The sequence below is a fragment of the Carya illinoinensis genome, chromosome 1 (genome assembly GCF_018687715.1).
Source record: "Carya illinoinensis cultivar Pawnee chromosome 1, C.illinoinensisPawnee_v1, whole genome shotgun sequence".
Classification (NCBI taxonomy): domain Eukaryota; kingdom Viridiplantae; phylum Streptophyta; class Magnoliopsida; order Fagales; family Juglandaceae; genus Carya; species Carya illinoinensis.
Window position 1 is genome coordinate 49,477,950 of NC_056752.1, and position 23,677 is coordinate 49,501,626.

The 23,677-nt window shown below is 36.9% G+C and overlaps 2 protein-coding genes and 1 pseudogene across 5 annotated transcripts; 2 read left to right on the forward strand and 1 right to left on the reverse strand.

The window, feature by feature from the left end:
- The first annotated feature begins 115 nt into the window (after positions 1 to 115).
- LOC122280862 lies at positions 116 to 6,355 on the forward strand (annotated as a pseudogene).
- A 4,079-nt stretch (positions 6,356 to 10,434) lies between these two features.
- Positions 10,435 to 13,400, reverse strand: LOC122300804 (protein FAR1-RELATED SEQUENCE 5-like). Its single transcript, XM_043111702.1, has 4 exons — positions 13,191 to 13,400; positions 10,971 to 13,100; positions 10,662 to 10,757; positions 10,435 to 10,566 (listed from the first exon to the last, which is right to left on the reverse strand). The coding sequence occupies exons 1-4, from the start codon at positions 13,398 to 13,400 to the stop codon at positions 10,435 to 10,437; spliced, it is 2,568 nt and encodes an 855-aa protein (XP_042967636.1).
- A 2,313-nt stretch (positions 13,401 to 15,713) lies between these two features.
- On the forward strand, positions 15,714 to 21,747 carry LOC122280870. 4 transcript variants are annotated; one of them, XM_043091941.1, is made up of 9 exons: positions 15,716 to 16,075; positions 16,475 to 16,625; positions 16,932 to 17,106; positions 17,671 to 17,729; positions 18,501 to 19,319; positions 19,886 to 20,020; positions 20,575 to 20,865; positions 20,982 to 21,038; positions 21,412 to 21,747. In XM_043091941.1, the coding sequence occupies exons 2-9, from the start codon at positions 16,509 to 16,511 to the stop codon at positions 21,571 to 21,573; spliced, it is 1,815 nt and encodes a 604-aa protein (XP_042947875.1). In that variant the 5' UTR covers positions 15,716 to 16,075; positions 16,475 to 16,508; the 3' UTR covers positions 21,574 to 21,747. The 4 variants fall into 4 exon arrangements, with proteins under 4 accessions (XP_042947882.1, XP_042947875.1, XP_042947874.1 ...); XM_043091940.1 differs by having other exon boundaries at positions 15,717 to 16,075; positions 19,883 to 20,020; XM_043091956.1 differs by having other exon boundaries at positions 15,717 to 16,075; positions 16,519 to 16,625; positions 19,883 to 20,020.
- The last annotated feature ends 1,930 nt before the right edge of the window (positions 21,748 to 23,677 follow it).

The window sequence follows — 23,677 nt, forward strand, 5'->3', positions numbered from 1 at the left end:
ATTCGCACTTTTAATAACTTTTAATCAAAACCGTTAAAAAATTAACCCTCGGCTATTGACCGTAGGATCATGCTCTCCTTGATTACTTATTACTCTCTTCCTCTCTCACTCTCATCCTAGGGTGTTTCAGACCGAAGAAAACCACAAAGTAAAGAGAAGTCGCGGCAGTTCAGTACTGTTTTCGACCCGATTCACTTGAAAACAAAATGGCGACTCAAATCAGCAAAAAGCGAAAGGTAGCTCCGTTATTTTTCTTTCCCCGCTACTTCTCGGCAACCGTACAGACTATTATTTATTTTGACGTTTTCTCGGGATTGAATTATCTTGTTATTTTTGGTTTTCCATAGTTTGTCGCTGACGGAGTGTTCTATGCGGAGTTGAATGTGAGGTCTTGACGAGAGAGCTTGCGGAGGATGGGTACTCCGGCGTCGAAGTTAGGGTTACACCGATGCGAACCGAGATTATTATTAGGGCCACTCGGACTCAGAACGTTCTTGGTAATGCAATGTTTTTACTCTGTATATGTTGTGGCTTCCGAGAAGGTGTCGGAAAACAAGCGCAACTTCTTTTTTGAAGTTTGGTTATATTATACTTGAGGTTATAAGACAGAAGGGCATCGTTAGATTGTCATGGTTCTGTACGGCCTAGAAAAGGTACTACTTTTTTCTTTGGTTTAGTTAAAGATTCTGGGAATGTTGAAGGAGTGTGATTGATTGAGCTTCATGTTTGGCCAAAATTTTTCCCGCAACTCTTTTGAGGGGCTGAATTTGTTATCAGAAAAAACTGTAGATCCATATCCCACTCTGTTTGGTCGATAAGTAATTGTGCTGATAGCACTTATCAGAAAAATTGTCTTGATAGCGAAGTAATCAAAAGTTTGTGTAACAAACCAATAAATTTTATGTGATTGATGTAGCTGATCTGTTTTACTTGGTGATAAGCTACAGTTTTAGAAATGTAAAAATGTGTGCGTCGATAAGCTGCATGTGGGTGCTGAAAATAGTTGAAAGGAAAAGATTCTACTTCGTGTAGTTTATTACACAGGGTTGATCTCAATTTAGAGGTTAAGCTGATTATGCTTTTAATTGGTGGTTTAGGTGAGAAGGGATGAAGAATTAGGGAACTCACATCTATTGCTCAGAAGCGTTTCAAGTTTCCCGAGAACAGTGTTGAGCTTTATGCTGAGAAAGTGAACAACAGAGGGCTCTGTGCCATTGCTCAGGCAGAGTCTCTGCGTTACAAGCTTCTTGGAGGGCTTGCTGTTCGGCGGTATATCTTAAACATACCGGAAGTTGTGTCTTCATTTTTCATGGTATTTTGTCTCCAAACTATGGAAGAGTTCCAGTGTCATATTTGTGCGGATAGATTTTGTGTTGAAAATAACTTTAAATTTGAATTGAACAATAAACATCTGTTTTTCTGGTCTGTTGTTGATCCTGGCTGGAGTTTGCATGCTCCATTCTTTCATAATATTCAAGGTGCTATCTGTGGAACCTTGTACATCAGTTGCTTCACGATTTGCAGAAAAAATGTTACATGGAATGTTGCCCATAAAAAAAAAAAAATGTTTCATGGAATGTTCCCAAAAAAAAAAAAAAACAATGTTTCATGGAATGTATATCTTGTGGTTAGCATTGATTCTATTCCTCCCTTTCCCAACAAATAATGGGTTAAGAGATTCCTCAACAATGCTTACATTAAATATTTGGAGTTTGTTAGTCTGTTTGAACTGTTATATGGTTCTTGGAGTTCGGGAACTCCTAAATTTCATGGTATGAATGTTATTCTCTCTGAAACTGGGGCAATGTTTTTATTTTCTTTCTGTAATTGATGAAGTGTGGTTGGGCAGTTAATCTGTGCACCACAAAGTTGTACATTTTTTAAGTACAAAGTTGAAGTTTTATCACCTTTAGGAATTCAGACTTGATGAAATCACCTCTTTTTGATAAACTAATTTAGTGCGTATACAACATAAATTGTGATGTTATTCCCTGAAAGTCTTGGTGATGTCCGTTTTGTGGCTGACAATCTTGAAAATCATGAAAGGAAAGATTGGATAACTTATATCATGTTCCTTGGTTGAATTGAGAGGACCTTCAACAATGCTTGCATTGGATTTTTGGAGTTTGTAAGATTATTGAACTATTAGTGGTTGGAGTTTGCACGCTCCATTTCTTTCATAATATTTGAGGTGTTATCTGTGGAACCTTGTACGTCAGTTGCTTCACGATTTGCAGAAAAATGTTACATGGAATGTTATCCATAAAAAAAAAAAGATAAAAAAAAAAATTCATGGAATGTATATCTTGTGGTTAGCATTGATTCTATTCCTCCCTTTCCCAACAAATAATGGGTTAAGAGATTCCTCAGCAATGCTTACATTAAATATTTGGAGTTTGTTAGTCTGTTTGAACTGTTATATAGTTCTTGGAGTTCGGGAACTCCTAAATTTCATGGTATGAATGTTATTCTCTCTGAAACTGGGGCAATGTTTTTATTTTCTTTCTGTAATTGATGAAGTGTGGTTAGGCAGTTAATCTGTGTACCACAAATTTGCAATTTTTTTTTTTTACAAGTACAAAGTAGAAGTTTTATCACCTTTAGGAATTCAGACTTGACGAAATCACCTCTTTTTAATAAACTAATTTAGTGCATATACGACATAAATTGTGATTTTATTCCCTGAAAGTCCTGGTGATGTCCGTTTTGTGGCTGACAATCTTGAAAATCATGGAAGGAAAGATTGGATAACTTATATCACGTTCCTTGGTTGAACTGAGAGGACCATCAACAATGCTTGCATTGGAGTTTTGGAGTTTGTAAGATTATTGAACTATTAGTGGTTGGAGTTTGCATGCTTCATTCTTTCATAATATTTGAGTTGTTATCTGTGGAACCTTGTACGTCAGTTGCTTCATGATTTGCAGAAAAATGTTACATGGAATGTTATCCATAAAAAAAAAAAGAAAAAAAAAGTTTCATGGAATGTATATCTTGTGGTTAGCATTGATTCTATTCCTCCCTTACCCAACAAATAATGGGTTAAGAGATTCCTCAACAATGCTTACATTAAATATTTGGAGTTTGTTAGTCTGTTTGAACTGTTATATAGTTCTTGGAGTTCGGGAACTCCTAAATTTCATGGTATGAATGTTATTCTCTCTGAAACTGGGGCAATGTTTTTATTTTCTTTCTGTAATTGATGAAGTGTGGTTGGGCAGTTAATCTGTGTACCACAAATTTGCACTTATTTTTTTTACAAGTACAAAGTTGAAGTTTTATCACCTTTAGGAATTCAGACTTGATGAAATCACCTCTTTTTGATAAACTAATTTAGTGCATATATGACATAAATTGTGATGTTATTCCCTGAAAGTCCTGGTGATGTCCGTTTTGTGGCTGACAATCTTGAAAATCATGGAAGGAAAGATTGGATAACTTATATCACGTTTCTTGGTTGAATTGAGAGGACAGTCAACAATGTTTGCATTGGATTTTTGGAGTTTTTAAGATCGTTGAACTATTAGTGGTTGGAGTTTGCATGCTCCATTCTTTCATAATATTCGAGGTGTTATCTGTGGAACCTTGTACGTCAGTTGCTTCACAATTTGCAGAAAAATATTACATGGAAAGTTACCCACAAAAAAAAAAAAGTTCCATGGAATGTTTATCTTGTGGTCAGCATTGATTCTTTTCCTCCCTTTCCCAACAAAGAATGGGTTAAGAGATTCCTCGACAATGCTTACATTAAATATTTGGGTTTGTTAGTCTGTTTGAACTGTTAAATAGTTCTTGGAGTTCGGGAACTCCTAAATTTCATGGTATCAATGTTATTCTCTGTGAGATTCAGAGTATCTATTGCCTCATCAATCAGCAAGATTTGTTCTTCTCTCTCTCTATCTCTCTCTCTCTCTTCTCTCTCTCTCCCCTTCAAGCTCACACTCATCGTTGCATGTGCCTTGGCATATTGTAGTCTTGGAATTTGTAAGCAAAGTATTGGAAAAGATTAAAATGGATCAGAAGTATCTAAACCTTAAATTATTAGTGAGATAACTAGCTGGCAAGTCTTCTTTACGGCTTGAACCAGAACAGTTGGGATTGGGGAAAAGTGACTTTTGCATGCAGTTTTTGCATTTTGTATGCAACATGATCTAGGGGAAATAGTGTAGGGCCTGTAGCTCAGAGGATTAAAGAATGTGGTTGTAAACCCTAGCGTCTTGGTTTTAAATCCCTTCTCTTCCACAATCAACCAAAAAGGTAAGGGCGTTTCACCCTAGGGGTAGGAAAATCATGAGCTGGGGGATAGGGGACCCAAGGCTATGAAACTTTGCTGTGGGTCTTTTGTTGAAGTGTAATGGCCATATTTTTCTTCACATTTATAATAAGTTTTAATGGTGGATAAATGATATCTTAGTACAGTATGTCAACCTGAATCAGCATTTGTTTATACTCCTCCCTTTTTCCAACAATAATGGGTCAAGGGGATCCTCAACAATGCTCACATTAAATATGGAGTTTGTTAGTCTCTTTGAACTGTTATTTAGTTCTTGGAGTTCGGGAACTCCTAAATTTCATGGTATTCCTGTCACTCTGAAATTCAGGGAATCTATTGCCTCATGAATCAGCAAGACTTGTTCTTTCTTGTTATTTTTCCCTCACCCTCAGCCCCATACACAGACATACATGTGCCTTGACATATTGTGGGCATGGAATTTGTTTAGCGAAGTGTTGGGTAAGGCCAAAATATATCAAAGTATTTGAACTGGCTGGGAAGTCTTCTTCACAGCCTCAACCAGAACAATTGGGATGGGTGAAAATTTATTTTTGCATGACGGTTTTGCATATAGTATTCATGTATAGTTTAGAAAACCATGAACACTGGCACATATTATTGAGCTACCATAATCTTAGTTCTTGAAATGTCTTTGGACCATATCTATGCTTCAGCACGGTTTGTGCACTTATTATGAATTGCTTTTCATCTTCTTGTGTTTAGGGCCTGCTATGGTGTTCTTAGATTTGTCATGGAGAGTGGAGCAAAAGGATGTGAGGTATGTGAAGAAAGTTGTTTTTGGCCCTTGGCCTGCATTTTCTGAGATGAATGAACAATGTTATCCTGCTTCCTTTATAATTAGAGCTTCTATGACACTGTATTCAGGTTATAATAAGCGGTAAACTCAGGGCTCAACGTGCCAAATCTATGAAGTTCAAGGATGGATACATGATATCCTCTGGTCAGCCTGTCAAGGAATATATCGACTCCGCTGTGAGGCATGTGCTTCTTAGACAGGACAGCTTATTTGTCCTTGGCATTGATTCAAAACTGAAAAATGCGATTTGCATGCCAGCAACATGCTTAGGTATGGAAGTTTTCTGCCAGTTGATGTTTTTGTGCTCACAATTTGTTGCAAGGGTGTTCTTGGCATCAAGGTAAAGATAATGCTTGATTGGGATCCTAAGGGTAAGGTAGGCCCCACAACATCCTTGCCTGATCTGGTTACCATCCACGTACCGAAGGAGGAAGAGGACTACAGCATCAGGACTTCATTGGCGACAACTGATATAGAGGTTGCAGCAGCTTAAATTAGGACCTCCCATTTTGATTGTCTTTTTTAACTTTGTAGTGTTCAGAACAAGAGAGAGGCATTTTGAGATGCCTGCTGCCTAATTTTACTCGAGATATGGTTTTTTCTTTGGAAGTAATGCATCCGTGTTGTTCTTTTACTACGAGTTGGGGACTCTTTGTGGACTGTTTTGCCTTTGTTAGGAGCTTGGTATCTTAATTGCAGTTTTGCCTTGAGAAGTTGGATTCTAATATTCTTTTTTTTTTTTTTATTTGTCCCTTTGCTCTCTCTTTCTTAGCAACGGTAGGGCTCCCCTAGCTTGAAAGCCACTCGGTCAAGGTCGAAGGATGGGTAAGCCGAAGCAAAGTGGGGAGACAGATGGTCCTGAGAGCTGATTGTTGTGTTTTTGGGCCATGAAGTGATAACATTCAGGGTCGCTGGACCGGTCATTCAAACTGAATATGCTGGGAAGAAGCATTCGAAAATGAAAAGCTGGAAGATATAATTCACCTTCCGGGAGAATCTGACCCAGCATTTGGAGAACAGAAACTTAGCAAAAGTGAAAGCATTAGACTTGGGGGCATTTGTTGTGTCGAGACACGTGTAATGAGTGCAGGAGAGGAGATAGGTGCCCAGCCTGTGTGATAGTCACCCGGTTTGGCTGGTGACTGCGCAGAGCTTTTTGTACTCTTCTTGTTTAGCTAATTTATTTATTTTAGGTCCGGATCTTTTAATGCACTTGAAAAACGACCATCCAAAATCAATAGCAATTAGCTTGCTCTTACGTAAAATATGGGGTACAACATTTTTAACTAGACGTATGTTATGGTCTCTTACATTTCATCACATTTCTTAACAAAAATGTAGAAAATTAGATAAACATATCAAAAGTTAAATTAAAGAGGATGAACTTAAATATAATTTATATACAAAAATGCTAGACCTAACGACATTTAGTTCCCTATATAAATATATATATATTTTAACTTAGTAATTAAAAAAATATTTTTTTAACGATATTGTGAAGTTTTTTAAAAATATATTAAAAAATTTAAAAAATAATTTTTTTAAAAAAATTTTGTCGGACGAGTCTCATGCTACATCCCTCTCGGCTGCTCAGAATCTTGCTTGGGGAATCTGTTGGGAGCTACTGCTTCAAGTTTTTTTTTTCTTAGTAATTAAGAAAACGTTGTTTAATATTATTGTGAATTTTTTTATTTTTTAAAATATTTAAGGGTATTAAAAATAATGTGAAAAAAAAATTAAGATTAGTGGGAGCTTCCGCCAGTAATTTTTTTATAATATTATTATAATTTTTTTATATTTTTTTAAAATGTTTAAAAGTATTAAAAAATAATTTAAAAAAAATAAAAAAGATAAAAAAAGGAAAAGTCTGTTTGCAGTCACAAATTCGGCCTGTGCGTGGACGGTTGCCACGCTGGAGTTAAACGCACCGTTTAACTTAATGAGTCAAACGTACCGTTTAAACTTAATGAGGTAAAAGCTCCCTCTCGCTCGCTCGTTCTCTTTCCCTCTTCATCTCCCTTTCTCCCTCTTTTAGTTCCCAGTACCCTAACCCTAACCCCAAATCTGCAATTCCCCCAAAGCCCCCTCCCCCTCGTTCTGTTTCCCTCTTCACCTCCCATTAGTGTTCTCCCTCCCCGAGTTCCCCAGTACCCTAACCCCAAATCACCGATTCCCCCATAACAGCACTCTTAATGTACAAAATAATATGAAGAGAGGTTCTTCAAGTACTCACTGATTTGATGGTTGATCCTAGTGTTCGCTCCATTACAAGGAATAGGTACGAATTTATTCTCTCTCTGTCTTTCTTTCTTTGGGTTAAAGGTATTAGATTTCTCTCAATCCAGGATCCCCTCTCTGCGCGTATAGTTTTGAATGATATTTACACGATGAACAATGTTTAAAACCCCATTTTTATTTATTAGTCTAGAGCTTCTTCAAGTATCGTGGCTGTGATTCGGCTGTTGTATTTTGCACTGCTATAATTGTCTGTCACTACAGTCCAATCTTTGTGTTACTTTTTGTATTCTTTCTCATCTGCAAATTCTATTATTGCCAACTTTTACTTTAGACATCGAGATGGTTTCTCATCAGCATGTGATATTTTCAACTCTGTTGATTTGGATATCAATTGTCTTGGTTATGGCATTTCTAGTTTGAACTGTAGCGTTTTTATTGGCTGTTGGCTTTTACTTTCAATTTTATTCCAAATTAAAATTATTTATGGTGTGCTTTTGGCATCTAATGCGGAGCTCATAGCCAGTACGGAGACATCAAGTAATTCAATTGTTCTGATCAACTTCTTATATTTATTTATGGATCCGTAACATTTGTTCATTAAAATTAAGGTTGAGGGTCTGGTGCTTAATTATCACCTTTATGTTCTGGAGAAATAACCTTTGTGACTTTGTCCATATCGTGAAAGTGGGACTAATAGTACAAAGGAATAAAACCATTTTCTCATTTTAAGAAAGCATGCCATACATTGGCCAGTTTTGATTACTAAAATAATTTTAATAACTCCTTGATATGGATAACAAAGACTGAATGGTCTAAGAAACATGAACCCACTAAAACTTAGAAACCCATATATATTACCCAAACAATGCCTAAATCTTACTCTTTTTTATTTTTTATTTTTCTTTCCTGTTTTTTGAGAACATTGATAAAGACACAACTTGAGCCAAGACAGATGACTTTGCATTTGTCAAATATATTACTAATCTTAGGATGTTGTGACAAATGAGAAGTCAGCCCTAAAGAACATGACCATATATATAAATAAACTGTTTTCTTTTTATTGTTTCAACAAGAGATTTTATTTATTTATTTATTTTGATGTTTCTTCATCAAGAAAAAGAATTGAGAATGTCATCATCAGTTTCTTCAGCATCTCTTGTTAATAGCACATTGAGTACTGTCCCAATGTGCAGCTGTGGGAAAGAAGCTGTACTTAGAATATCAAATACTCCAAGAAATTCTGGCCGAGCATTCTTTGGGTGTCCAATGTATAACAAAGAGGTATATATCATTAATTGTACTTGTGTGTTTCTATTTACATATTAATTGTACTTGTGTGTTTCTTGAGAGAATTGTACTGCAATTTATGTTCTACACAGGGATTACCACACTGCAAATATTTCAAGTGGGCAGATGGTAGTGAATACAAAGAGCAAGCCCTTGTAAAGAGAGAAGCAAAAATATTAAGTAAAGAGAAATAACTTAAAAAGAGAGAAGAAGAGATTGGGAAGAGGGAGTTGGCACACCACAATGATGAAGCCCAGCTTCGAAAGAGAGAAGAAGAGATTGACAAGAGGGAGTTAGCACTCCACAACAATGAAGCTCATCTTCGTAGGCAAGAAGCCGACATGCGGCATGCACGCACTCTGCTTCGTGGGCAATGGCTAATGTCCATAGTACTTTATTTGTATTTGATATGCTCGAAATGATGAACACTTTGTATTTGTATTTGATAGGAACTTAGCCTTTGTAAGTCTAGACTAAAATGAATGTACTTGAGACTTTATTTGTAAAAAGTCTAGACTTTTTTTGTTCTTTAATGTTCCACTGTTTATTAACAAAGTAGGTAGTATTAAGAAAGTTGGTATTCTCATGTATGTGGAACATTTTTGTATTTTGTGGAAAGTCTTTGTATTTATTGAGACTTGCAATGAAAATGTGGTATTTTAAAATTCTGTCCCCAGGTTTTGAGCCGACAATGAGTCGAACTTAGCAAGAAAAATACTGCATTGTTCCATTCCCATGTTTATCTTATTCATTCTGCATGTACTGCAAGTTAAGTAAGAATTTAATAAAACCTGCTCTTCACATGGCAAGAAAAATACTGCAGAAACATGCAAAGTAATCTGCAAATAACCAAGCAAAAAATATGCAACTTCTGCATGTACTGCTTTTGTCACTAAGCAAAATACTGCAAATACCCAAGCATAAAACAATGCTTGGGTATTTCTGCATCTACTGCTTTTGTCACCAAGAAAAAAATCTGCAAATACCCAAGCATAAAATATGCAACTTCTGCATGTACTGTTTTTGTCACTAATTTGCAAAATACTGCAAATACATTCCCATAAAAACTACAAATTCTGCATCTACTGCAAGTTCACTAAGTAGATGACTGCAAATACATTCCCATAAAAACTACAAATTCTGCATCTACTGCAAGTTCACTAAGAAAAATACTGCAAATACATCCCCATAAAAACTACAAATTCTGCATCTACTGCAAGTTCACTAAGAAAAATACTGCAAATACATTCCCATAAAATCTACAAATTCTGCATCTACTGCAAGTTCACTAAGTAGATGACTGCAAATACATCCCCATAAAAACTACAAATTCTGCATCTACTGCAAGTTCACTAAGAAAAATACTGCAAATACATCCCCATAAAAACTACAAATTCTGCATCTACTGCAAGTTCACTAAGTAGATGACTGCAAATACATCCTCATAAAAACTACAAACTCTGCATCTACTGCAAGTTCACTAAGTAGATGACTGCAAATACATCCCCATAAAAACTACAAATTCTGCATCTACTGCAAGTTCACTAAGAAAAATACTGCAAATACATTCCCATAAAATCTACAAATTCTGCATCTACTGCAAGTTCACTAAGTAGATGACTGCAAATACATCCTCATAAAAACTACAAACTCTGCATCTACTGCAAGTTCACTAAGTAGATGACTGCAAATACATCCCCATAAAAACTACAAATTCTGCATCTACTGCAAGTTCACTAAGAAAAATACTGTAAATACATTCCCATAAAATCTACAAATTCTACATCTACAGATTATCCCCCATTACAGTACATCCATTTCATCCTGCAGTTGTGGCATGTATCGTCTCCGGCTGCGTTGAATCCCTCGTCTCCATCTGTGTTCCATAAGCCGTCTCTGGCTGTGTTCCATCTGCCATCTCTGGCTGTGTTCCATCCATCCTAAGTTGCATCTGTGTATGTAATAGGACACAAAGTAAGACCCAAATATTAAATAAAAATGAGTTTATAAATGAATGAATAAATGAATTAAAGTAGGATTTGGTACACTTTCTTGTGTCCCCAAGTTTTCTTGCAAACTCATTCTTGATGGGCCAAGTTGATTTCCACTACTTTCCATCAGTTCGGTGTCCAATTCACGCCTCTGATGTGAATTAAAAAAGTGTTAACAATTAAAGTTCACAAAGTATACAGTATATTATCAAATGAAAAAAGCTACTTTTTCAAAGAAACTCTCACCAAGTTTCTTTTTCCTTTATCTCCTCTCTTTCTCACAGCCTTAGTTTTTTTTTTTTCTCATTTGTTCCTCCATTTTTGACATTTTTCTCTTACATGGGGGTCTTCACTTGCCTCTGACAACATTAGGACTTAGCACATTTTTCGAACTTCCTTTCGTGGCTGCATTCATGGTACTATCTCCAACATTCTTCTCTTGTATCTTGTGGGGCTTCGAGGTGCAATATACGTCATTCATCGCATACAACTTCGATACCATGTCCTCAGTATGCCCATCTTGAGAGCATGCATTTGTTATTACCTCATAACAAATCTTCAATAGACGTTTATACCTAACTGTTTCTGGTCTTTGGTCAGCAACGTCATGACTGCTCGGAATAATACTATACCTACGTTTTATGTCCTTTCTCCATCGGTCCAATATGTACTTTTCCGGCAACTCCCGGACTTTCCTAGCTGAAAAGATGGCAAGAATATGTCTACAAATTATCCCCCGCATCTCAAACAACCCGCAAATACACTTTGCCTCACACTCGGCCTCATTAAACAAAACAGTATAAGTAACCTCCTTAATGAAATTTTCAGCCTTAATTTCATCATCAACCGAGTAAGTAGCGATTACTCCATCCATTTTCTCGAAACGACAATGACAATAAATCATTCCCATTATCTCTTGTTGAACCTCTCTAAATTTTTCATTTCTGTACACATCTTGAAACTTCTTCTCAAGACCCAAGTGTGATATGCAAGGAATAGTGAAGTTGAAAGAATGAAAGCCTGCTTGATTTTCGTTCTCAATTTTTTTCTTCAATGCATTGTCGAACTGATCAACAAACTCTTTAAGGTTTGTCCTGGCATGCACATAGCCGTCGAAGAAAGCGTTCATGCTCTCACTGCGCTGAGTTGTACTCATCCCAGCCCAAAATGTGTTCTTTAAATATACAGGCACCCAAAACTCTCTCTCTGCATATAAGCTTTGCAGCCAAGCATTTTCATGCAAGTTGAATGTATCCTTGAGGATGTTCCAAGAATTCTCAAACTCCTCAATAGTAAGGGAGTCATAGACACAAGATAGTAACTTACTTTTCAGCCCAGATTGGTATTGAGTATGGGAACCAAGTTTCTCAGGGACCTTTTTCAATATGTGCCACAAGCAATATCTATGTCGCGTGTTGGGAAAAACAATGGCAATCGCATTTTTCATTGCGCGATCTTGATCTGTAATAATAGTATTTGGTGCTTTTCCATCCATGCAATCAAGCCAACTTTTAAATAACCAAACAAATGATTCGGTATCCTCACTTGAAATAAGGCCTGCACCCAAAAGAATTGATTGTCCATGGTGGTTTACACCCACGAAAGGTGCAAATGGCATGCCATACCTATTTGTCAAGTATGTGGTATCGAATGTTACCACATCTCCAAAATAGTAGTAAGCCCCTCTACTACGGGCATCCGCCCAAAACACATTTCTCAGCCTATCATCCTCATCCACATCCATAATACTGAAAAAGTCATCATTCTTGTATTGCATCCTTATAAAATATTCCAACAGTGCTTGAGCACCACCTTTACCTAGACGTAGGTGTCGTGCCTTATCAATATAGTTACGACAATCTTTTTCTCCAAATGATACATTCTCAAACCCACCTGCCTCAGTCACAAGAGCTTGAAAACTCTTATTCATCCGTATGCCAGCCTGATCATTTGTATCCAACACCCTCCTAACTGACTCATTAACTTCTCTGTTGCATCTGAAGAATCTTGTTTTTCTTGGACTGAGTACATGATTGTGTGTGTTAAAAACTGATGTGACACACAACTTCCCATTCTTGAGCACTACATTCATCCTTGCCTTGCAGTCCGTCTTGCTTGTTGGCCGAGGCCTTGAGATATTTGATGTTCTATTCCGTGCCTTGCCACCACGAGCACATCCCAGAGTAACATATTTGATAGTCTCATCTTTCTCTCTTTTACTCCTTTGTGTCATAACCGGAAAACCTTCTTGTTTTCCATAATGTTTATAAAAATCCATCAACGCATTCTCCAACTCAAAGCACATCCCTAGCTTTGGCTCCTCAGTGATATCACCCCCATCAGATTGCTCGACATGAAGTGACCCGGAACATACAGCCTCTTTGGTCTCAATAGTATTATCCAAAGAGGCAGTAGACTGCTCTTCACAATCTATCGAGTCTAATGTTTTGTCACTAAACTCTTCAATAGAGTTACTTTGTTCCACTTTATTTTCCTGCAAATTAGGAGAAACGAGTATTATATGACAACATATTTTCTGGATAAATGAAAAATACAACGCATGTGAAAGATCTGTTTGCATCACCTCGCTACCACATGGATATGAGTTGGCATTTGTCGAAGGAGAAAATGTTGGTAAAGTCGAACAAGAGCTAGCAACTACAGTAGCACTGCTTTGTACACTAGACCTAGTAGCTACACTAGAGCTAACATTAGTTGCGAAACTAGACAGGGGTGCGATCGTAGAGTTCCATGTTTGTTGCTGCAGTTTTGCAAATAAAAATTTAATACACATACTTAGAAACAAAAATGTATAGTCCAGAAAAATAAAGCACAATAACAAGATAGTAAATATTGTAAAAATAAATAACCTGGTTGCTCCATGGATATGGATAGGTAGTTGGAAGATGCCCCATCATTGGTATGGCAGAACTATACAAGGTAGCGGAACTACTCAGGGCAGCAGTACTTGACGCAGCAGCGCAAGTAGAATTCCATGGGTGTTGCTGTAGTTTTAAGAAAAAAATTATTTAAAAAAAAAATAGAGCAAATATTAAAGTTCGTAAAATTAAAGCTACCATGCCAACGATCACCTGGTTGGTCCATGGATATGGGTTGGAACTTGGATTAGGCATAAAAGGTGGTAACCACGCATGAGACATTGGACTGTAGTAATTTGGCATGTAGTTTGAAACGCCTGAATAAAGTGGTCTTGATATGTCCTAAGAGGGAGCAATATGAGGACTTCAACCCAAGTGGCCAATGAGTACACATAAAATAAACACACACCAATTGTTGAAAGAGGTGTACAATACCGGGGTTGATGGATTAGTGATAGGAGGTGTTATGCGGGATGCGTCTTCTTTCTCTTTCCCCATCTTCACAATTCCAAAAGGTAACTACCTTAACAATGAACCTCAATTAATTAACAGTTTGCATAAAAGTTTGCAATACAATCAAAGTAGTTTCAAATACTCAATATGTCAAAATCCAACGTGGGACCAGCAACTAATCACACTTCCTAAAGTAAGCAGATACCATATATACCAGTATAAATACCAACACACATCAGCTCAAACCAACACACAAATGAAATATACTATCCCATGCCACCAACACACAACATCCCAAGTTACCATGGCACAACTTCCATATAAGAAAATTCATCAATCTGGAATATCTTATTCATTGTCTGACAGTTTTGAGATAGGATGACTTTATCAGACTAATGGAAAAAAAAGAAAAACTGGGGCAGCAGTTTTTAGCAAAAAAATCTGCTCTATAGACAGACATTATTAACAGGGTTTCGAAGGTGATATGGCAGCTGCATATTCATGAACATATGTGCTGCAAAATCTGCTGCTAGAAATATGCAGTTAGGTGTTCGCTATCATATATTTCAGATGTATTTGGGTTGTGCCCCTTTGCACTTTGAGTAAAGTTTACCATACTTATCAAAAAAAGTATTTGGAGTCGGCTATAAAAGCATCTGATGTCACTTCTCTATACAAGTTGGTACTTCTATCAGAGCATATGCCATCATGCCCTTTAACCCACAGTCAATTTGGCCTTTTCCATAACCTTGTAAATTTGTAATGGCTTCATTAACAAATTAATAGGGGTTTTCATAGTAAAGCCCATGAGATAATATGTCCACCAAAATCCGATGATGGAATATTCAATAAATACTTAAGGCTTTTCTCCATGGCTTTGCAACAAAGATAATAAGCTATGTTAATACATATAGATAAATATAAAAAGATTAATTGTATATTGAACAAGAGATTATCCGTATTAGACTTTCTTCATTCTGATTTCTCAACTCTGTTATACTAGGCAAGCTAACCTTAAATAATTGCAAAAACTTTCCAACAATATCTTTATATAATCTGAAGCAAATCCACCTACGACATATTTTTTATTTATTAACCCTACAAATTCTTAATATATTATCTTAGGAAAGGGAGGCACAACATCTTGGAAATGGGATAGTGGAGTGGAAAACCCTCTTTACCTTCTCAATGACCCGACAGCTTTGCTCCTACCTTGAGTCTCAGCACGTTGAGGCACTGGATACCTACAAACATAGCAACGTACCCAGAAGTTGAATCTAAAAAGCATATAAAACCTAACTGAAGGGCGTTCAAAATTATAGAGGGTGTAGCCGAAGCAAGCCGAACTTGAAAAAGAACAAAAAAAGTAAAAAACAAAAAATAAAAGAACCCAGAAAAGATGAGATCTGCGATTTCCAAATCTGAGAGATGAAGAGGTCTGAGAGAAGGATGATATGTGCGATTTCCAAACCTGGGAGATGAAGAAATCTGAGAGGAGGAGGAGATCTGCTATCCAAGCTTCAAATAACCTTCCCACTGTTTTGCTTTTCACACTCTTTTTCTACACTTTTTTTTTAATATAATTGATGACGTGGCATTTTGCCACGTCAAAGGCATTCGCGCATAGGCACCATTCTGTGCCTGTCCGTAACAGTACTCATAAAAATTTTTTTTTACTTAAAGGTGACTTCTAGCGGGAGCCACCAACGGTGCCTGTAGCACCGTCCTTACATTAAACTAACATGAGGTGGCAGTCGTTGTCAGAACTCGCGAGCCTCAGCAATCACTGTCCGGACTCCAAACACCCCTGAATTTCAGATCAGAATATTTTTTTTATTTGATTCCGAACCCGTATCCGTATGGGGGAGGAAACACAGCGTACTGGAAAAGCGAGGTCTACAGAGGCTCTTTTCTCTCTCTCTCTCTCTCTCTGATTATCTGCTCATCCATTCATTCTCGAGTTCCTTTTCGTATTTAATAAGTTTCTCTCCCCAAAGTCAGACTAACCTATCTCTCTCTCTCGCTCTATTCGACAACTCGTTCTCTCAACTGGACGCTCTTTTCCGAGTTACTCGCAATCGGTACGTTTCAGCGGGGCGTTTCAGTTGCACTGACGGAGTCACCACTTAGTCCTATGGTAAGCCCAAACCACCATGTTCCTCTGGTTTATTTAAATTTTTAGTTCAAACTATGCTTCGAAATGCAACATTTTCTAGTAATTCTCATCTTCTTTTTTTGGGTACTATTTCATTGATTTTTTTGTTCAAATTTTATAATTTAAAGTATTTTTTTGTGGACTTATGCACTGAGATTCAGTAGCATCTAAAGCAACGCTTAGTAGTTTTCAGTAACGTTGGATATATATATATATATTGTGTGTGGATATAGAAAATTGGAATTGATAGTATTATTGTTTTTCTTATTGTTATATATTCTTGTATGCTTGAGTTGCACGTGGATAAAGTTTTAATAAAGAAAAAAAATTCACTTTGAATCATTTGTTTATTTTTACTGTTCATTTGTTTTGGATGTTCAGTTTGTGTATTTGAGTTGCATATGGTGGATTTTCCATGGAAACAGTGGTTGGAGTTGAGTGGAATGATGAAGGGAACGGGTTTGAGAAAAGTAGCTCTGCTCTGTCTTCGCCAAAGCAGATTGCCGATCCGGTTATCTACAAGCTTGTCCGGGTACATTATTTTTCCTTGTATAAGTTATATTCCACGTGTAAATATATTTATAATCATCTTGTCGATGCTGTTGCTTTTGTTTAGATATAAATTAAAATGAGAAACCGGTTTCTCTTTTCTGGCTTGAAAAATGTTGAACTGCTGTTGGTTGAGATGTAGATACAGAAGAGCACTTTGTTTCTTGTTTTATATGATAAACTTTTGTCGGATATTAAAGGCTTGTATTTATGTGGTGTTCTGATGAATGCAACTAGACGCAGCTTAAGGGCATAAAAAAATAGACCTGATGTCTTAATTGATATCCAGGTTGAAGGAGATGGGAGACTAGTGCCTGCAACCGATGATGAAATAATGGAGGTTGGGGATTTTCTTGAAGATGACAAGAGTGAAATGCATGATGTTGCTGATACTGTGCAGATATTGGGCTGCATGTGCGATGAAGGGTTGTCCTCTGAGAAGACTCTGATAGAAAGCTCAGAAGGTCTTCTCATGTTATCATGTTATTAATTCTTCCAATTTTACTTTATTAATACCCATCATTTGTAACGACAACTTAAAACAGATAGATACAGATTATGTGCACTTTGTAAACTGTTTGGATCAATTGCGTCTTAATGTTACAGCATTCTGGATTTAATTTCGCTGATTTAAGTTTTTTGGTTTTAGAATGCCATGCTCACTATATTTAAGAAAATAATAATTTGAGTTTTTAGATGTTGTTTAGGCGGGCACAAGGGGGTTGGGTATATAGGGGCTAAGTTTTTGGAAGTTCATCTAAACCTTTTTTTTCTTATAAATATTTTATGTTGATTAGAGTATTATACTCCCTACATATAACAAAAATAGGAATTTAAGTTCTTAGATGTTCTGTTAATCAAAAAAAAAAAAAAAATACAACATCAAATGGATTTTTCCAACTTACTGGAAGCTCAGTACTGGATTGCCTGATTAGCAACTTGGTATGATAAGTCATTGGACACTTGTTTTTTATATTATGTTTCTAGTTCCATGTAACTTTCATATCTGAATAAGCAATATATGCCAGGTTTATTGAAGTCGAAGAACTCAGAAGCCGATGCTTGTAAGCTAAATGCACGGCTTGAGGTATTGGTTGCCTTTTTTTAAGTTATATAGTTTACTTTCCTCCTCTGTTTGAGAACTGATTGGGTTTTGATTAGCTTTCATTACTCACATGATTTTTTGCATAACCACTTGTTGAATATTCCTGCATTGGTGCTGCTATGTCAAACATATCTTTTTTTATTGTTTGAATTTTATTTTTAATATTTTAGTGTAGTAAAATAGTGATGATTGAAGTAATTTATGTGCAAGCTTGTGTTATTATGCAGCAATGACATATAAAAAACAAATTATGCAACAAGGATATGCTTAAGCATTCTGCTTTGTCAATTCTTATCTTCATGTGTTATTGCATTCATGGCACCAACTCACGTGTTACCCTTGAGGTAAAAAATCAACATATTGGAGTGCTTGTTTTGAGTAAGAACATACCATGTGTTTTCAATGGGATTTGATGAGATGAAATAATGTTATGGTGAATGCATAGGAAAATATCTAACATTTTGGAGTGTAGTAAATGGACATGCTTGGACTGGGAACTATGTGCATTTTGTTCATTTTTTTTAGCACCAAAGGTTGTTGAAGAAATTAACTCTGCTTTGTAAGTTACTTCCTCTTGTTGTTATTTGCACCTCCACACCTGCACATGCACACACACCATGTGGATGTTCTGATCCGCTCACCCACGCACACGCACTGACACACACAATGTGCATGCTTACAATGTTATGTCCCAATCGGCATTTTAATTTGCTTGGTACTGATGAGAAGCTTCAATTTGGAATTTCCTTGCAGGAATGCTTTCCTTCATCAACTTTAAGTTTGAAGGACGACCATATCAATCAATTTGGAGACACTGGGGGGTGCCCAAAGCCTCCTGATAAAATGATGGAAAGTGGATCATCAGCTGCTGCTGTCTGTGCTGGTTTGAACCCTGATTTTTCCAAGTTAAAGGGGGAGATTTGCTTGGATAAACTATCAATTAGAGAACTTCATGAAGTGTTTAAAGCAACATTTGCGCGAGAAACTACTGTCAAAGACAAGCTTTGGCTTAAGAGGAGGATATCCATGGGATTGACTAACTCTTGTGACATATCAACCACAATGTTCACGACTAAAGATAACAAATTAGTGAAGAAAGGTGACGATGAAGGCAGCAAGGATGTGGATGGTTCATTCACCCATGATCCATCAGTTGGAACAATTGATGTAAACTGTAAAGGTTCACCAAGAAGCCATGGCAGCCAATCTGAAGACCATCAAATTGGTTCTGGCAAGAAATTAAGAAATCATAATGTGGAACTTGATAGTGGGAGTGAGCAGCTTCATACAGAACAGAGAACAGCGAAAAGAATTCGGAAGCCCACCAAACGATATATAGAACTATCAGAAGTAGATTCCAGAGATAATAGCCAAAGGTTGATGAGTTCACCTAAGAATGCTGGACTTGGCCAGATCGCCCCAAGATCTTTCGCTATGCCTGTCAGAAATGTGCTGTCAGATGGGAGAACTGTTGTCACTCGGTTGGACTCTCTTGGGGGATCCGGTGTTCATGTTCCATATGTTTCTCGGGTTCGAAGAAGCCGTCCAAGGAAAAATGTCATGGCTCTTGTGGTATGTGGTACCTTTTATACCAGAGCTATACATATGTGGCTTTGGTCATCTGGATTTTATATTTTCGGGTTTTTGTTTATTAAGCATATTGTAGTCCTTTCATGGCACTCCTTCCCTGCTAGATGGCAAATGAGTCAAGGCATTGCTTCACTTTGTGCACAGTGCAGTTGTAATTTAAAATTCTAGGTGCAATATTTTATATTTACTTATCAATGTCTGTGATAAACAGAATCGATTTGGAAACTTATCAGTATCTGTGACTGGTGCTTCCTTGTGTCGGAACAAGAAACATTTCAAAAACAATTGAATATCATATAAATGGGATGTGATAGAACTGCACAAACCTTGGGGTGTGTGTTGTAGTTTGTTTACTTGCATAAGGAAATTTAAACATTTAGATTCCGATACTAAACCGAAACATGGGTTTGATTTGGCTAAGCTGGCTGGAGAACTAACAGCATGCAACTATGTTTAATCCAATTTGTTGGTATATTTGGATTTTATTTTTTCACACTAAAATATTCTTACTACAAAACTAATTCGATTTAAATTTTAATTGGTAGAAGTTCAATCCAAGTGGCATGGGCATGACAACTAAACTGGTAAAGAAAGCCCTTGGTGTACACAGTTCTCAAACAGATGAGGATATTGGGACCAAAGTTTTGAAAAGGAAATCTTTTGTGGATCAGATTCGGCAACCAGTAAGATCACATTTGAGTTTATCACATCGTGATGTTTTCATCTTTGTTGTCAATTTGATTGGATAATAAGTACTTACCAATGGAGTTGTGAGAATTTCTGTCTAGAAGAAAGTCTCATGTCCGTGGTCTTCTGCTTCTCATGTTGAGATAGAAGTACAGTATAGTGCTCTGGTGTCTGTGACTCTGGATGATGTTACAGGCCTATTTCATGAATCATGTTTCCAGGAAGTTAAAATAGTCTGAAGTAATGGCAGCAGTCTCTGTGGATAATGAGATAAAGCAGCTGATATGGTTTCTTTAACCTCCCCCAACTATCAGCTGCATTAAGGGGGATATATATCTTGTATCTGCTAAAGGATTTGATGTTTAGGTGAGATGAATTGAGATGGTCTAACTATATCTATTAAGTTTGGTGCAGCATTTTTTAAAATGATTATTTTGCCATGATCTCCTGGTATGACATTTCTTTTGAGCAATTGAGTGCCATGTTATCTTTTGTTCTTGAAAGCAGTTGCATTTTAATTTTATGGTTAACAATTATTTTTCCTATGTAGTACTTTGCTAAACTAGAGAAAGATATGCATCATTCTGTAATGAGCAGAAGTGAACTAGGAGAGAATTTGAGGACGACACAGGCAGATTCTTCCGGAGATAATTCAGATGATAATGTAGTAACTGTTCCCACTGCAAAAGGTGGAATGAGAAGGAAGCATCATCGAGCTTGGACTCTTGTTGAGGTTATGAAATTGGTTGAGGGTGTATCTAAGTGTGGAGCTGGACGGTGGTCCGACATTAAGCGACTTGCTTTTGCATCTTATTCATACCGCACATCCGTTGATCTTAAAGTACAATTTGTCTTTTTAATTTAATACTTATTTGACATTGTTATCTTGATATGATCGGCAATTAATGTTACCCTTTACAAATACCTTCAAGGCTTACTACAGATTTTAACGTGTAGGACAAGTGGAGGAACCTGCTAAAAGCTAGCTTCGCACAGGCACCTCCAGATGATGTGGTAAGCATTCACACATATTTTTCTCTCATGCTTTCTTTCATCCAAGTGGCTTGTGGCGGTGGGTGGGTGGGTGGGTGTTGAATCTGATGTCTTCTTCCAAGGACTGCAATTTAGAGGGTCATGGTTAACAATGCACTTTACTTGTCAATAAATATATATCACTTTACTGTCTCGTATGATAGAATGCGCTTGACCATTATACAATGCACTGCAATTAACGATCTGAAATTACTTCATTGAAGGAAAACCTGATACCAAAATTATTTTGACATATAATTCGGATGTCTGGGTTGAAGTTCCCGAATCATTGCAGTTGTTATTCTTGTTTCTCTGTGTCTAGTTTAGCTGATGTAGTTTCTGTGGTCGATAATAGATGAACTCGCGGAAGCCCACTTCAATGCTCATTCCTGAGCCAATTTTGGAACGGGTGAGAGAGCTTGCTGAGACGAATGCACGGGTTCCTCCAAATCTTAGCACAAGCAAATCGACTGTGGGTAGTAGAAATTCGCAGGATACAACGTCGGGATACTTGTAACATTTGTAAATAATACCGTTTTAGTATTCCAAAATTAAAATAAAGATACTTTTTTATCTGTAGGCATTCTAAAGTTGGTTCCTCGATACATTTTCATGATGCTTTGCATGGATGGTTGGTTGGAGTCATTATAAGCTTGCTTAGTAACACATTAATCACATTGTTCATATGGAAGTCTATCGCATCAATGCCGAGCTTCATTTATTATTGCTGAGCAGAGTTCATTGCATCAATTAACATGAAAACGTATTTGTACTTTGACTTTCTTTTGTAGGAATGTAATGAATCCACTAATAAATTATATTTATATTTGAAAAAATCTAATTGTAAGTACAATTGTACACTAATATGTGCATCAATCTATATTGTGATTGGTCAAAAAGTAAATTTTATTAAAAATAGTATTAATTTAAATTTTAATTATGAAGAAATTAGTATTAGTATGTAAATTAATGCGCGACTTTACTTATATATAATAAAATTCTTTATATTTATACATCGATTTATAAAACAGTATAGCTGTTGGACCGCATATTCCCCAAAAGAATTGGGCCGGACTGCAAGAACCAGAGTCCCGTGTACCTGAGAATCATGAGCCTGACGAACGAAAGCTAAGAACTTGGAACTCTATTCGCGAGGGTGAGAAACCCATAAATAGCCGTGTTAATGAAAGTTTAAAGGCGTAACGAGCAACGAGGTCAATGATCTTCAGCATGATGCTAGCCCATGGTAACCGTCCCCTATATTAATGTCTCCAATGCATTGATCTCCCGTAACCATAATGTTATGACCCTCCATGGAAGTGAATCTGTTGACCAGAAGTCGGAAGTGTTGAAGTGAAGATGAAGACACTACTCGGTACGATGCCGTTTGGAGCTAGAAGAGAGACGACACCGTTTGGAAGAATAAATAAGACACTATCTTAGGTGCCAGCCCTTCAGTTTACAATAGTTTGTTATTTTTTTTTGTATGTTTGTCTTTAGTCATTTTATCATTTGCACTTTCCATTTGGGTGGTTACGCTGAGTGTGCAGGGTGAATTGAAAAGGGGGAAGGAGGTAGAGAGGGGATCGTTTTGGATAATTTCTGAAGACTCATGAATAAGTTTTGGGTACCTCGAATACCATTTGTACAATCTCAGACGTATGCATCTTATGAATATATTTTCTATCAGCATTTCTTCTGCTCAATTTTTGCACTCTGCATTACATTAGTAAATCAAAATCCTAATAAACTACATCCCAAGAAAGATAGCATGGTTCAAAGATAGCAAGGAACCATGCTGTAAAGCTAATCCAACCAAATACGCACTACTGGGCTTGACCAAAAATCTTGAAGATATCACTTTATCTTCTGTTTGTAGGTTTCCGAAGACGACAGGAGTACCAAACACGTCCCAACAATAACTATTACTTGTAAGCTAACATATAAACTCATCACTTGTGGTAAGATACGAATAATTATAAAAATATATATATGTTATAAACCATCTTGAATTGTATGACCACATTTAGCTAGTCGTCAAATATATAGTGTTAGTCGTCAAAATTATAGTCTCTTTTGTAACCCTATATATATGGGTATATTGATGTTATATAATATACAGATCAATAAGAGAATCTCCTCTCTCATTCTCTCTCAATCTCTTGAAACTCTCTCTCTTCATTCAATTCATAACACGTTATCAGCACGATTACTCTCTGTCTCTATCTTGCTCTCTCTTCTCTTTCCTCTCTCTCTCTCTCTCTCTCTCTCTCTCTCTCTCTCTCTCTCTCTCTCTCTCTCTCTCTCTCTCTCTCTCTCTCTCAAAGCCATCTCTTATTTTGGCGAACTCTTTGAGGGGATCGATGATTGAATTTTTCTCTCTATGGTTTCTAACAAAAGAATTGAGAAGCAACTCCACCGAAATCGATTCCTCCACTCTCTGTGATTTTAATTTCTTTATTTTTTCCTGAATTTCCTGCATAATCTTTTCTGATGCTTGGCAGGGACCCGACAAACTGGAGGAAACCGATTTCAGTAATCAAAGGGTGGTTCTCGCCCTCTATGAGGCCATGTACTCGCACGACGCATTCTGCTGACAGTCGACCGTGTCGTTTCTTCTG